Genomic DNA, 13,631 nt, shown 5'->3' on the forward strand with positions numbered 1-13,631 from the left:
TTCCTTCTTCCCTTCTTCTACCCCTCCTTCTCTTCTTCTGCCACTTTCCTCTGTCACCTCCTTCATGGTCTCCTCCTTTTCTTCCACCTCCTTCTTCCAGTGTTGTCTTCTGTCACTTCTTCACATTCTCCATCACCTCCTCCTTCTCTAATGCCAACACCTTCTTCCGTTGCCTTCTTCTTTCACCTACTCAGTCACCTCCTCCTTTTCTTCCTCTGTCCTACACCTCTGCTGCCTTCTTCCTTCCCATCCATTCCATGATCCATGTTTTGAGAACCCTGGAGGACTGACACCCAAAGTGGCACTGTCCAGATGGAAATTTTCCTTTAGGCTAAAGCACATGTCCAAGGCCATCAACTTCTCCAAGGGACTGCATGGATTTTGTTGGTATCACTGCCCAGCTTTCTTAGAAGCATGTTTTATCCTGTGAAAGCAGTAAGGATTAGAACATTCCTGTGAAAATGGGAAAGGTCCATAATAGGACTAAGCATGGCAAAAATTACCAAAGCAATCCAATGCCATCATAACTAAGCAGAACAGGAAGAATTTCTAGTCTACAAGAGTGTGTTATTTGAGCCCTTTGTGGATTTATAATTTCTTTGTCCAAAACATGACATTGGCATTGAGACAGACCAATAGTTTCAGGCAATATTGTAGGATGACACAGAGGTCATCCCACAAACAGAGTGTCTTAAAGCAGGCCTTCAGGCCTTGGTCCTAGTGGGATGTGGAGAAGAGCAGGATACAGGTGAAACTCATGGGTTGAGATACAAACATCATCATCATCACAACAACAACAATAGAAACAACAACAATAACAATAGTAACAACAGAAATGAAAGGGAAAATGGAGAGAGGAATAATACTCAACAAACTCAAGTGACACACAATACAGTCATTCACTACACACTGTCCAATACCCAGCCTGGCCCTGAGCAGCAATTGGTGTCTTCTGGCCAACTCTCTACAGTTTACATACTGAGCATGATGGTTTGGAGTGTGAAATATCCTTTTGGCCAGTTTGGGTCAGCTGTCCTGGAAAAGCTCCCTTCCAGTTTCTTGTGCATCTCCTCGCTGGCAGAGCAGGAGAAAAAGCAAAGTCCTTGATTTCGGGTAAGCACTGTTCAGCAACAACTAAAACTTTGTTATCAACATTATTCTCATCCTGAATCTAAAACACAGCACCATATCACAGTCTCCACCTGTTGATCCTGTCTCCTGCTTAGCACATGCATACAATTTTCCCTTTCTCTTCCCTTCATTTGGTGCCTCTTTGTGCATCCCTGTGCCATGACCACACTCAGGCTGCCACACAGCCCCATCATGCTCCTGTGATAACACTTAACTCCACCTACTCATGCCCACACACACACACAGAGCAGGAAGTCAGTGGAGCAGAGTACATGCACCTCAGGACTGTGTGCAGGTGTCATTCCCACTGTTCCCAGGCAGACAACTGCCTTCTCACACTTCTGACTCCCTCCCACTCCCCTGCCCACCCACAAAGACATGTATCTCTTCCTCTCAGCCTTTCCTCTGTACACAGCTCTGTGTCTGTACTGCCACCAGGGGCAGGTTGCTGGAAGGAGGTGGCCTTCTTCAATGGATTTCCACTGGTTCCTTGTGGCCATCCTGACTCCTCTGGGTAAGTGAGCTTCCCTTCCTCTTGAACATCTGCACTGGAGCCACTGCTGCTGCTTCAGCGGTGTGCCCAGTTGCTGGCAGTGTCCTTTCACCAAGGCGTCCAGGGGGAGGATGGGCAATGAACAAGGTGAACTTTTCCTCTACCTCCTAAATCGGAAAACTTTGTAGGTCCACAAATTCGTTTTTTTCTGTCCCATTTTAATGCTTCAACTGAGAGTCCTGAAGCCATTATTTTTCAAAACAGATTTACATTTGGTTTTGAAACTGGTTTGTTAGTTTGTTTGTTTTCTCCTATGTGTCTTTTTCAGAGAAACAGGACACTGTCCTGCAGCTTTCTTACACCCAGATGCCACTGCATCCTATGACATACTTCAAGGATGTATTTTTGTGTCCTCTTCAAGGCATTTCACTTCCCACATTTCTTCCCTTCTCTTTCCAGGCGGGGCTGTTCAGCAATCACCAGATACAGTCATCCAAGTGGGAGACCCTGTGATTCTGAACTGCTCCGGAACGTTGAGTGGAGTCAGTTACCTGTACTGGTACAAGTTGCCCACTGGGAAGGATGCCTCTCTGCAGTTGGTTGTATACTCAGTGGAAGGTGGCAAGGCAGATATTGAGAAGGAATTCTTAAATCACATCCAGAGTAATGGGACTAAGAACAAACGTTTATCTATGAAGATAGATCATGCCCTACTCAATGACTCAGGCACATATTTCTGTGCTGAACAAGATTCACAGTGACTCAAAAGCTGGAGCAACATAACACAAACCTTTGCATGCAAACAGGGATCTGGCATTAGTGCACAGGGAGCCCTGTATTTGACAGTAACCCATTTTCTTCACTTGCCATCCAGCTCTTTAGGAAAAGAGTGGTATTGTCTCTCTGTCTTCTACGAGGTCTCTAACTTCTTTCCTCTTCCTTCCCATCTCTGAATCACTTTTTGACTCTCCTTTCTTCTTGTATTCCCTACCTCACCTCATTTCTCTATCATTCACAGACTGCTTCTCACGCTTTTCCCTGAATGTGTTTCTGTCTCTCCTGCCAACCCTTCTTCTCTGTCTTCTCACACCTGTTCCCCTCCTGTGTCCTTCATCCTCGTCCATTTCTTCTTCCTTTCAGTCTGCTACACCAATTCCTGGGGAAGCACAATGTGGAAGAGTTCACACAGCCTTTTCCTTCCCCCCAACTGGAAGGACAAGGCCGACTGGTCCCCTGGTCCCACTGGTCTCCAGGGAATGCGCACGCTGCTGTGAACCAGGGTCCCCAAGTCACGCCACAACCCTGTGACCTGAACACTCTGATGTATGTGATGTAGGCCAAGTCTTCACAGTGTGTGGGGACAGAGCATGGGACTGTAGGGAAAGAGCCCCAGGCTGCAGCAGAAACTCATGGCTAGCATCACTCCCTGAGCCTTTCTTCCTGCCCTCCTGCAATCTTCCCTTCCTGTCTTGCTTTTAGTTTTCCTTCTTTCCTAGATTTCTTGCCTTTTTTCCTTCTTTCTCCCCTGCCTTTTTCCTTGCCTTCCTCCTTTTCTGGCATGTTTTCTGCCTTCCCTCCTGACCTTAAGTCCCTCCCTCTTGCTGCTTTCCTGCCTTCCCTCCTCACTTCCCTTCTTCCTCTCTCCTGAACTTCTTTCCTTCTTGTGATGTGGGATGGCAAGGCCTCGTTCTGGGGCTCTGCAAGCACAGAATGAGACAACCCAATCAGTCTCCTGGCAAGGACCAGCTCTTCCACATGGGAGATCCAAAGTCTCTGCTTCAATGCCCTGCCTCCTGCTGACCTCCTTGCAAAACACCACCCTCTTCCCTCCCCCATTCCTCCCTGCCCTGGTATAAGCAGGCTCAAAGAAAGGATGCCATGCTGCAGCTCGTTGTGTTTTCAGTGGAAGGAGGGAAAAAGACAGAGTTGGAGGATGAATTTCAGAATGACTTCAAGAGCTGTGGGAATATGGGCTTTTCCTTTTCTTTTTCAAAAGGACAGAAAAGATGTTCTGCTCCAGAAATGCCTACAAGTAACTGACTCTTAAAGATGTGTCTGCAAAGTGTTCCAAGATGCTACTACTTGAGAGGCACTACAACTATTAACTACTTTGCCCAGAGTGACGTTCACTGCCTCTGTCCTCCTTATTGCAGCCGAGGGAAGTTCCCAGAGAAACAGTGCACAAAGTAGGGGTGCCTGAAAGTCTTTATTAATTTTTCATGGTGTTTGTTTGTCCAGACCCAAAAGAGAGAAAAGGATGATGAGAAAAATCAGGTCACATTGAGTGAGAGGGTCTCAGTTGGCGGCTATAGTGGATTGGATCCAGGAGACGTAATTGCAGACCTTGGTGTAAACTCCAGGGTAGCCTTTCTGGGCACATCCAATGCCCCAGGAAACAATGCCCTGGAGCTCTCCGTTGCAGACCACGGGACCGCCGGAATCTCCCTGTGCACACAAAGGATATGGATAGTCAGCCAATGGCATCAGCCTGAGCAATGAGCCAGAGATCCCTGAAATCCCTGACATTTAAGGAACGTCTGTCAGGCTTACTCTAGACAGAAATTCTGCAAAGGTAGAAGGTAGTTCTACATTTCTGATGAGCACTCTCCCCCTGATGCTAGCATGCCTGACTTGAGCACCAAGGGCACCACAGCTGAGGATGAAGAAGCTGCCTGGTTTTGCTGGATGTCGTCCTTGTCAGATGCTTAGGATATGCGTGCCCTAAACCTCTGCTGTCATTCAAAAATTCAGATGTGCCAGGGCAGGGAGTAGAGCTGATTGTGTGACATGAAGGCCTCTTTGGCTGGGAAAAGGCAGGAGAGAAGTAAATGGGACAGGAGAGGCAGAGGATTTACCTGGCAGGAATCTTTTCCTCCCTCCAGGAATCCTACACACATCATGTTGCTTGTAATCTGACCAGGGTAGGCGTTCTGGCAGTCAGTGGCAGAGAGCACCGGAGCATTCAGGCACTGCAGTTCATCTGGATAGTTACCTACAAGAAAACAAGGAGAGATGGTTGATGACATCGCTGAGTTCCTTTCATGGCCCAGAGAAGTTCTTTTTTTACAGGCAAGTAGTCACTGGACATCCTATTCCAGCAGTTGTCCCTCTTCATCTGAACAGTAACCACAGCATGGATTCCTTCTGTTTAGATGGAATAGACTATACACATGGGCCCACCATTCTACACTGCAGCCACCTTAATTTCTCTGGTACCTAGAAAATCATCAGTTGGCAAGTGTGGAGCCACTCTTGTGGCACATATGCTGGAAGCAGCCTGAGCCTCAGGACAACGATCCTCTCCTCTGGTGCAGGTTTAGCTGTCATCAGTGGATTAGATATCAGTCACTATCCACCAGTGTAAGAGAGAGGAGGTGTCTAGTAGGAACTGTAGATCCCCAGTCCCAGACTTTGCCCTTATTCTCAAAGAATTGACAACTCTGTTGACAATAGTTACATTGCTAGTGCTTGGCATGGCACAGCTGAGAGCACCGGGCCACAAAATTAATGGCTCTGTGAACGTGCTGGTAAACAGTGCATGGGTGGCTTCAGTGATCCCGTGTTCATAACACAGAATGAGAGGAAGGACCTTGCAAAGGCTTGCATCACTGCAGTCAAATGGTTACTGTCGTTCCCTGACCCATCACTCCAAAAGCCCTGTTGCACAGCACTTCTCCGTGCTTTACCCTGCCGTGTTTGGAGTTAATGGTGAGGTCTTTGAGAGTCTCGCAGGCCCCCAGGAGGCTGTACATTCCCACAGAGTACTCACTGCCACTGCTGAGTGTGTTGCCCCAGCCGGAGATCAGGCAAGTGGTGCCGGTGGCCACACAGCTGGTGGGCAGAGAAACCGTTTGGATAGCGTTGCTGAGTTGGGCTGGGGTGGCAAGCTTGATGAGCATGATGTCATTGTTCAGGGTATAGGCGCTGTAGCCAGAGTGGCGGATGACTTTAGCCGAGTTAATAAACTGCTGTGTTGATTCTGTCAGGGCCAGGTTATGTTTCCCAAGCTGCACTTGGATGCGACTGCAAAAAAGAGAAGGCACGGCCTGTACTTTTCTGCTACCCTTGTACAGCTTAAGAGAAACCTCTCTGTCACTTGATGCCCTTGCTTCAACATCGCTGCCCCAGTAGCTCTTTTGGGTGGGTTATCTTTCTTGTCCTGCATAAGCCGAGGGAATCCACACTGAGATCTTTACCCACTCCCAGTAGGGGTGGTGGATTTCTGTAGGGTTATGTATGGATGGCAGTGGAATATATTGCAGTGATTTATAGAAACATTCTGGAAAAAGGCAAACTGCCATCAGCCTGATCTCATTGTTCTTCCTGTTCTGCAGTGACCCTGCTTTAGCTGGATTCATGGAATGGACAGGAAATCATAGCCCGTAACTTGTTTCTCGATTATTCCATTGTCATTCCAGAAAGTGCTCTGCGTTGACAGAAACATTTGCAGAAGGAAAAAACCCTTTTGGGTGCCTCAGCCCACCTTCCTGAATGAGCCACCCATCCCTTGACTGTCTCAGGTCAGAACAGGGCCACTTCCCTATTTGTATCTCATAACTCTGAATTCCTGCTAGAAGTGAGCTGGAAGAGAGAAGTCAGTTGGAGAAGAATGTAAATTTTCCACTTACTATTTGTAGCAGTGAGCAGCTGACAGGACCCACTGGCTGCTGATGAGGGAACCTCCACAGAAGTGATATCCGGAATTCAGGGACACCTGATAGGGAACAGAGTTCTCTGCACAGGTGTAGCCTCCCACGATCTTGTCGTCATCATCCTCAGCGATGGTGGGGAAGGCAACTGGGAGATAAGAAGTGCCACATGTCAACACCTGGCCTAAGGTACCTTGTGCACCCCACTTGGAGGTTGCGCTTCTATAAAACTCAGGCTAGCAGTGGTGAGCAAGTGCAATGGACATTCACTTGCTGCACCCTCCAATAAGGTGATCAGGCTTAGTCTGGTGTCTCCCAAGTCCACAACTAAAGCATGTCCAGTTACTCCCTGAGTGAACAGAAGAACATAGAAATTTGCTTGATGGATGGGAGGAGAGGTGTGTCTTCCCCAGGATCCTGTCTGCAGAAATGGTCAAGAGTGGACTGAACACAAAAGTACAAAACAAGTCCGCGGTGCCATTTCCTTGGAGCAAGCGCCCACCTAGAGTCTAAAATTTTACAGCTGCTTTAGGGCTTCCTGGGCCAGAACTGTTATCTGTGTGTTTCTTAAGAGAGAGGGAGTCTTTTTCTTGAGCTGTGGACACATTCCTGTGTTGCTGGGTCAGGAACCCCTATGAAGGTGTTCATTCCCCATGTTTTGACACAAGCAGTTGCGAACAGAAGACAGAAGTTGCAGGACTCTGCCTTGAAACTTCTGCAAGTTGAAACGAGGTGTGGCTTTCCCACAACAGGTTACCTTGCCATTTTGCTCAGAAAATCAGCTTCCTTTTACATTACAGAAATAGAAGTAAAAAATCTACTCACCAGCCGCCCCAACAAAGGCGAGAAACAGCAGGCACTTCATGGTCTTGATTCAACCTCAAGCCCAGACAGGCTGACTGGAAGCAGGAGCCGCTAGAAATACATTTTTGGATATGGCCTTATCTCTAGTCCAAGGTTTTCTCCAGACAAAAAGTACACAGTGGAAAATTTGAAGATCCAAACGCAGGCATTAACAGGCCCTAGTAGAAAGTACAAATAATATATCTGTTAATCATAAACCTCTCTTAAGACAGAGAGCTATTTTAAGTCATTCCAGAGGGCAGCCTTCAATTTAAAAATACAGTTTGGCTTTGGCAGATGCCTAGTTGTTTGTCTGCCTCATTCTTAAACTCAGCACCTGTTGAGAAGAAGTCTCAAACCCCTTTGAGATTCCTCTGTGCTGATGATGTCTTTCTTAGAAATGCATGTTTTCACCAGAAGCTGAATTTTGTAGGTAGTGGACAGAAAGATACAATGCATTTATTTGGGGAGATGGGGGAAAGCCAACAAACCACTGGTTAACTTTGTTAAGTTTATCCCTTTCCTTGAATAGTGTCTGTGTGTTTTGCCATATAGAAAACAGTGATTTCCTAAATAAAATTCCTCACAAGTAATTTCCAAAGGGAGTATGATGAAAACTATTTTGTGTCGTCCACCACTTCCCAAGTTATATACTTCAAATATGGGAATGTTCACCTTTCCTAATTTCTCGCTCCTAATCTCTAAGAAAATACCTGCCAAAGCACCAAGGCCTGCTTTTTATTCATCTTTGGAGTGTTCTACAGTGGCTCATTTTTGCGACAGAAGAATTTCAGGGTCGTGTTGATGTTTATGAATGTAGTGTATATGAAAAATAATACTGGGAACACAAGTAGCAAGTTTTTCTGAAATCCTTCTTGGGAAGGTGGAGGATTTCTGTCATGATGCAAAGTTTGCAAAAGCTTAATGCATTTGATGAAAAATCCTTTTTATTTTCTAGACAGGTGCCAACTTCATCATGTTAGCTCCTGAAAGACGTGGGATACTCTCAAGAGACATTAAACAGAAGCTGGATTTTTTGAGATGCTTGAATAGCAGGAGAGACTAAAAAGGAATACTCTTTCTATTCCATTCCATGATCCATGTTTTGAGAGCCCTGGAGGACTGACACCCAAAGTGGCACTGTCCAGATGAAGTTTTCCTTTAGGCTAAAGCACATGTCCAAGGCCAGCAACTTTTCTAAGGGGCTGCATGGATTTTGTTGACCTTTAAACTGGTGTCACTGCCCAGCTTTCTTAGAAGCATGTTTTATTTTGGGAAAGAAGTAAGGATTAGAAGCTTTCCATGGAAAAGCCAAAGGTCCATAATAGCCCTATTTATGGAAAGATTACCAAAGCCATCCAATGCCATCATAGCTAAGAAGAACAAGAAGAATTTCTAGTCTACAAGAATGTATAATCTAATCCCCCTGTGGATTTATAATTTCTTTATCCTAAACATGCATTGGCATTAAGACAGGTTGTAATCAGATACACTGCTGAACATTCCGTGGACCTATTGTAAGTTTTTTATAGGGTCTTTGAAAGAATACACTCAAGGCTGTACATCTGCTGCTGCAAATGAATCTCTTGGTTCATGCAGTGATGCTGCAGCAGAAAGCTGGTGGCTTCAGGGGCACAGGAAGGAGGAGGACTGGTGAATTGAGGGCAGCTCTACTAGGTATTATCCATGGACAAGCAATGGCAGTTTACATTTCTAGAACTCTGTCTTCCTACTTCAAGTATTTCAGTCAGCTGTGTCAACACTGGACTCAGATAAAGGAAATCCATTTGTCCAGGCTGATGAAAGATCCCGGGAAAGAGAAACCTGGTGAGACCATGGTCTGACAGAGATAAAGCTTCCTGTGAACAGAAATAAGAGGCGTTCCTGAGATTAGTCCTTTTACATCTCACAGAGCTTGGTGATGGAGGCACCATTGGTTCTCTCTCTTCCCAAATGTCCTGTGCCTGTGAGGTGCTTCTGGAAAGGCACACCTGAGACCTAGGAACACCAGCTTCTCAGTTGCTGGGGGACAGGAGAGTGGTGAAGCTCTGTGCATCTTCTAGTCTTTGCATCTGTAATTGATATTCAGAGAAAGGCTGCTGGCTTACAATGTTCCTATGCAGGAGTCTTCAAAGTGGGTAGCATGCACCCCTGGGCGTGAGCAAGATGATGCACTGAAGCGTGGGAAGGGTGCATTAGAACTTTAGTGTTATATGTATATAATTATCAACTACTAAATATACATGTACTGGAGGTGCTTGTTTAAAAATATTTTACTGATGGGGTGCACAATGAAACATGTTTGGAGACCACTGTTCTACTACTTTCAACAAATACCTACAGATACCTTAAATTTGGTTTCTTACATTCTGCTGTAACAGTGTCCAACAGTGTCTATTTCTGCATTGCCTTCATGTCATCACTAATTTCTTCGCTACCCTGCAGTAATTCTGGTTTTTACTAATTTTTTGGGCTGTGAAGAAGGAAAGTTATGACTTCTTTCAGAGTGTCTAAGCTCACAACTAGGAAAGGGTACTAGATGACTGTGGCCAAAGGCACTGAGGGAACATCAAAGTAAGAAGAGAGCATGGTGCTGGGAAGAAGGTCGGAAAATCATAAGAACAGGGTTCTCCACATGGAGCCAAATGTGGACATAAAGCATCCACCTCTGAGGCAGGAAACAGACTGTGTCCCAGGAATTTTCAGCAAATGGCTGGATCAGAAAGGAAGGGCCCTGAAAGGACATAGCAGATGGGGGAGATTAGATTTGAAAGTATTTCTTAAATCCATTTTACCCAGCACATGATCTGTAAGAGAGCAGCATGAAGAACCTTCCCTGAATGGTCTGCGTACCTCAAGCTTGTGTGAACTGGGCCACTATTGGGCAATTTTACCATCTCCAAACCTAGAAGCTGCCTCTTTGCTGTAAGAATGCAGGATGGAAAGTTTGGGAAACAAAAAGGAAGGCAAAGAAGAACCAGGAAAATAGTAAAGGTGATGAGGTGAAAAGTCAGAAGGTCGAAAAACTTGGGAAGAAGTTTAGAAGTGGTAACCAGCAAAGCTGACACAGTGAAATAGAATGGATGAGGAAGAGGAACTTGCACCAAGCAAGCAGACACAGCTGCTTCCATTAGAAATGGAATTAGAATGGATTGGTTGGGGATGAGAGGTGGGAAAGGAGCAGCATGGGTCTGGCTGGTCAAGAGATCTGTGATGACAAGCCTGAAGAGGAAGGATTTCTCTCAGAATTGTCTGCAAAGAGTTGGCCCTGGAGAAACTTTCTGTACTGGTAGAGGCTACTGAAAGAAACTGGCCTGAGATGCCTTAAATCTGCTACTAGTAAAGAGACATCTGATGCTCATAGTCACCATTGACCCAGATATAGTCCTAGTCCTGGCCATAAGCACTAAGCTTATATGTATCTCTGAAAATGGGTTGCCAGTGCCTTCCTTGTATTGCAACAGGCATTTTTCTCTATCATTTGGAACAGGAGAGCCAGTCTTTGCTTGATGGTCTATTTCATGACACTAGTTTCCAAATCCAGCACAGATCCCTGCTAAGCCAGTACTTGCTGTTTCCAGTTTATATTAAACACCCTTCAGTAGAAATCTTTTCCTTGTTCCTTTGGTTCTCTTCCGTGCAGTCAGGGTACCTCTGCCCTTTCCTCATTTTCACATCTATTCTATGATCTCTTTTTCCATTAAGGAGGAGATGAGGTTCACTGGTAGGCTGGGTTGAATATGGTGGCCTGAGAGGAGGCTGCCATGGCTCCATGTCCCCTGGCCCAACCAGTAGCAAGGCTGAGAATGTATCCCGAGTAGACACGCATATATACAAAGCATATACATGTACACAAAGCCGAACACACAGATCAACAGAGATGCACTCAGCCACCCACAAACAGAATCAGCACTAATCACCTTATCTTTCATCCCCCTCTGGCTGGGGTGTATAGTGGGAAATAAGGGTTCTAGGTAAGGATTCAGTAGCGGGAAATAGATGTATACGTATGTACAATGTGCAAATTTTCCATGGGTTTCCATATTTGGACATTGAGTCCAGTAGATGCCCCTGGATCCCAGTCACCACATGTGCCAGCACCCAGACCCGTGAGCCCCCAAGTCCTGCAGTTGCTGGTATGCACATGCACACACAAACCTCCCACACAGCCCCCTCTCCAGGAGATGCCTGGGACTCCCCTGCTCCACCTGCCACTGCTCTTGCCATTAGAGACATACACCTGGAACCCAGGTCACCTCACTCACTTTACAGATTGTCTGGCTTTGTGTTCACTAGTGATCACACACTCACAGGCTGTCCCTCACCCCTGCTGCCAGCATGATGAACAACTGGTACCTCTTACTGGTCGGTGGCCCTAATCCAGCTTCTGGTGCTTAAGTTCACTCACTCTGGTCTCTCCAGTTACTGGTACCTGTGGTAATAGACAGTCCCACCCTCAAGTAAATACTTAGAAATGGGACTTAATAAGACATGGATATGCTGAGCTAAGCAGGTACAAAGCATAGCCAGACAAGCATATTCACCAGCATCCTGCTTACCTGTGTGACCCCTTTCATAACTATATTTCTCTATTTCCCTGCATTTATTCTTCCTCAAATACAGTAGTTCTGCGTCTTACTTGGGAAGTCTGAACACACTTCCCTTTATCTTGGTAAATTTTGTTTTCCCTTGTTTCTTCTTTAATCTTAAAAGAAAATAGACTGAAAGAATTAAATGTTTGGAACTGAAAAAGAAAAGAGCTGTCAATCTTGCTGCTCTTCAGAAAGCAACATGTTAGGCAATTCCAGAGACACACACTAGAGGTCCTGAGTTGTATCCTCCAAATACTTTCTTCTTTTGGAGAGTCTGCAATCATCTGTTGTTTCCTGAGACAAAAAAAGTTATTCTAAGTAAAAATCTTCATCTGCTAACTGATGTACTGACTCTGAAAACAGCATAAACATTAAAAGAAAAATGTAAAAGATATGGCAGGTAATTAAAAACAAATCTATATGGTCTACAATTCCTTGAAAAATCACTGAAACTGTAATATATCCAGACAGGGCTCAGTCTCACTGGAGAACAGGTAATTTATCCTGAGAAAACCCACAGTGGCAAGAACTGGCAGGGACTGCACAGGAGCAATGGTCGAACCCCTACTTCAGAGATGCTAAGTGTCCGTGATACTGGAGATCATACAAAACTTTCATACATGATATAAAATGTATTTTCTTTCCCATCTGGGAAGAAGCTATAGCTTCTTGGGCAATTTCTGTTAACACCTTAAAAAAGCAGGATTAAAAAAGTGAGACAGGGAACATTCACTACCAAATTTTTGAGATTCACACTGCTCTGAATCCTCGTGTGATGCTAGGAACTCAACCTTAGGCCCCGAAAAAGTACAGTACTGCCAGGATCACAGGCAGAACATGCCTCTTCTACAATTAAATAGAGGTAAAGGGAAGATATAAATCTCTCTAGAGCTTCAGGCAAGTATGGGAGGGGGGATATCAATAAAGTGCGAAGGATTACTAAAGATCATTGGAATTAAATCTGTGTGTAAAACACTGATTTCTTGTGAAAAGACTAAAGCAAAACTTAAGAGTCACATGAATAGTTAGTTTTGCTTTTAATAATTTATCAAAGAAAGTATGAAAGTTGGACAGTCCTTTCTCTCTTCTCTGCCCAAGGTTGACAGAAAAATCAGAGGAAGGGGAGGGGTATCAGTCTCTCTTGTCTCTAGGCTCACAGTGAGCAGGAACACTTTGTCCTGGGACAGCTGAAGGGCCATGCTGACTGTTTTGGTTGCTCTTTTACCTGGTAAGAGACCACAGATCCACCTGCAGCACAGCTCTCATCCAGGCCATGCCGGGCTGTTGTTAGGTAAAGGACCCTTCTAGTTACCATCTGTACTCCTACTCCTCAGTTTGTCTTTTTCTCTCTCATTAATACAGGTGTTGTGATCGGATACATCTTCATTGCACAGCGGCCAGAAGAAATCTTTCAGAGAGTTGGAGACACTGTGAACATCTCCTGCAACCAGAAAAACAGTGACCTTGCCTTTATGTTCTGGTACCAGCAGCCTCCAAGAAATGGTCTGAAGTTAATAGTCAGTACTACTTCATTGAGGGAGAAATTTTATGAGGACGGTTATAGTGAGGCCAAGTTTGAGATAAGCAGAAAGTATACTTACACTGTGATGACAATCAAGAATGTGACATCCAAGGATGTAGCCACGTATTTCTGTGCCGCGAGTGATCACACAGTACAGAGAGAAGGTTGAGCACTAAGATAAAATCCCCACCCTGACTGAGAGAGGAGTAGAATCTCTAAAAAAATGTGAGGCAGTTAGGAGAGGGGCAGAGGAAGAGCAGAAAAAAAGACAAGGAAGATGTTGGAGAAATAGACCCAGAACACTTTGGAGGGGAGAGAGACAAAGCAGTGCAGTAGCCTTTAGCTTCAAAGACAAAAAACCTTCAGAAATACAAACCTATAGATCAACATTAAGAATTGAG

The 13,631-nt window shown here is 45.2% G+C and overlaps 1 protein-coding gene and 1 gene segment (V, D, J or C); one reads left to right on the forward strand and one right to left on the reverse strand.

The window, feature by feature from the left end:
* Positions 1-3,851: 3,851 nt before the first annotated feature.
* LOC113988474 (trypsin-like) lies at positions 3,852-12,907 on the reverse strand. Its single transcript, XM_039381637.1, has 5 exons — positions 12,866-12,907; positions 6,253-6,509; positions 5,394-5,647; positions 4,480-4,616; positions 3,852-4,069 (listed from the first exon to the last, which is right to left on the reverse strand). The coding sequence occupies exons 1-5, from the start codon at positions 12,905-12,907 to the stop codon at positions 3,920-3,922; spliced, it is 840 nt and encodes a 279-aa protein (XP_039237571.1). The 3' UTR covers positions 3,852-3,919.
* Positions 12,906-13,399, forward strand: LOC120323323. The segment is given in 2 exon segments: positions 12,906-12,936; positions 13,071-13,399. Coding segments are annotated over 2 exon segments (360 nt in total).
* Positions 13,400-13,631: the final 232 nt, after the last annotated feature.

This window comes from Pipra filicauda, unplaced genomic scaffold (genome assembly GCF_003945595.2).
Source record: "Pipra filicauda isolate LSUMZ 115617 unplaced genomic scaffold, ASM394559v2 scaffold234_size1211729_pilon, whole genome shotgun sequence".
Lineage (NCBI taxonomy): Eukaryota > Metazoa > Chordata > Aves > Passeriformes > Pipridae > Pipra > Pipra filicauda.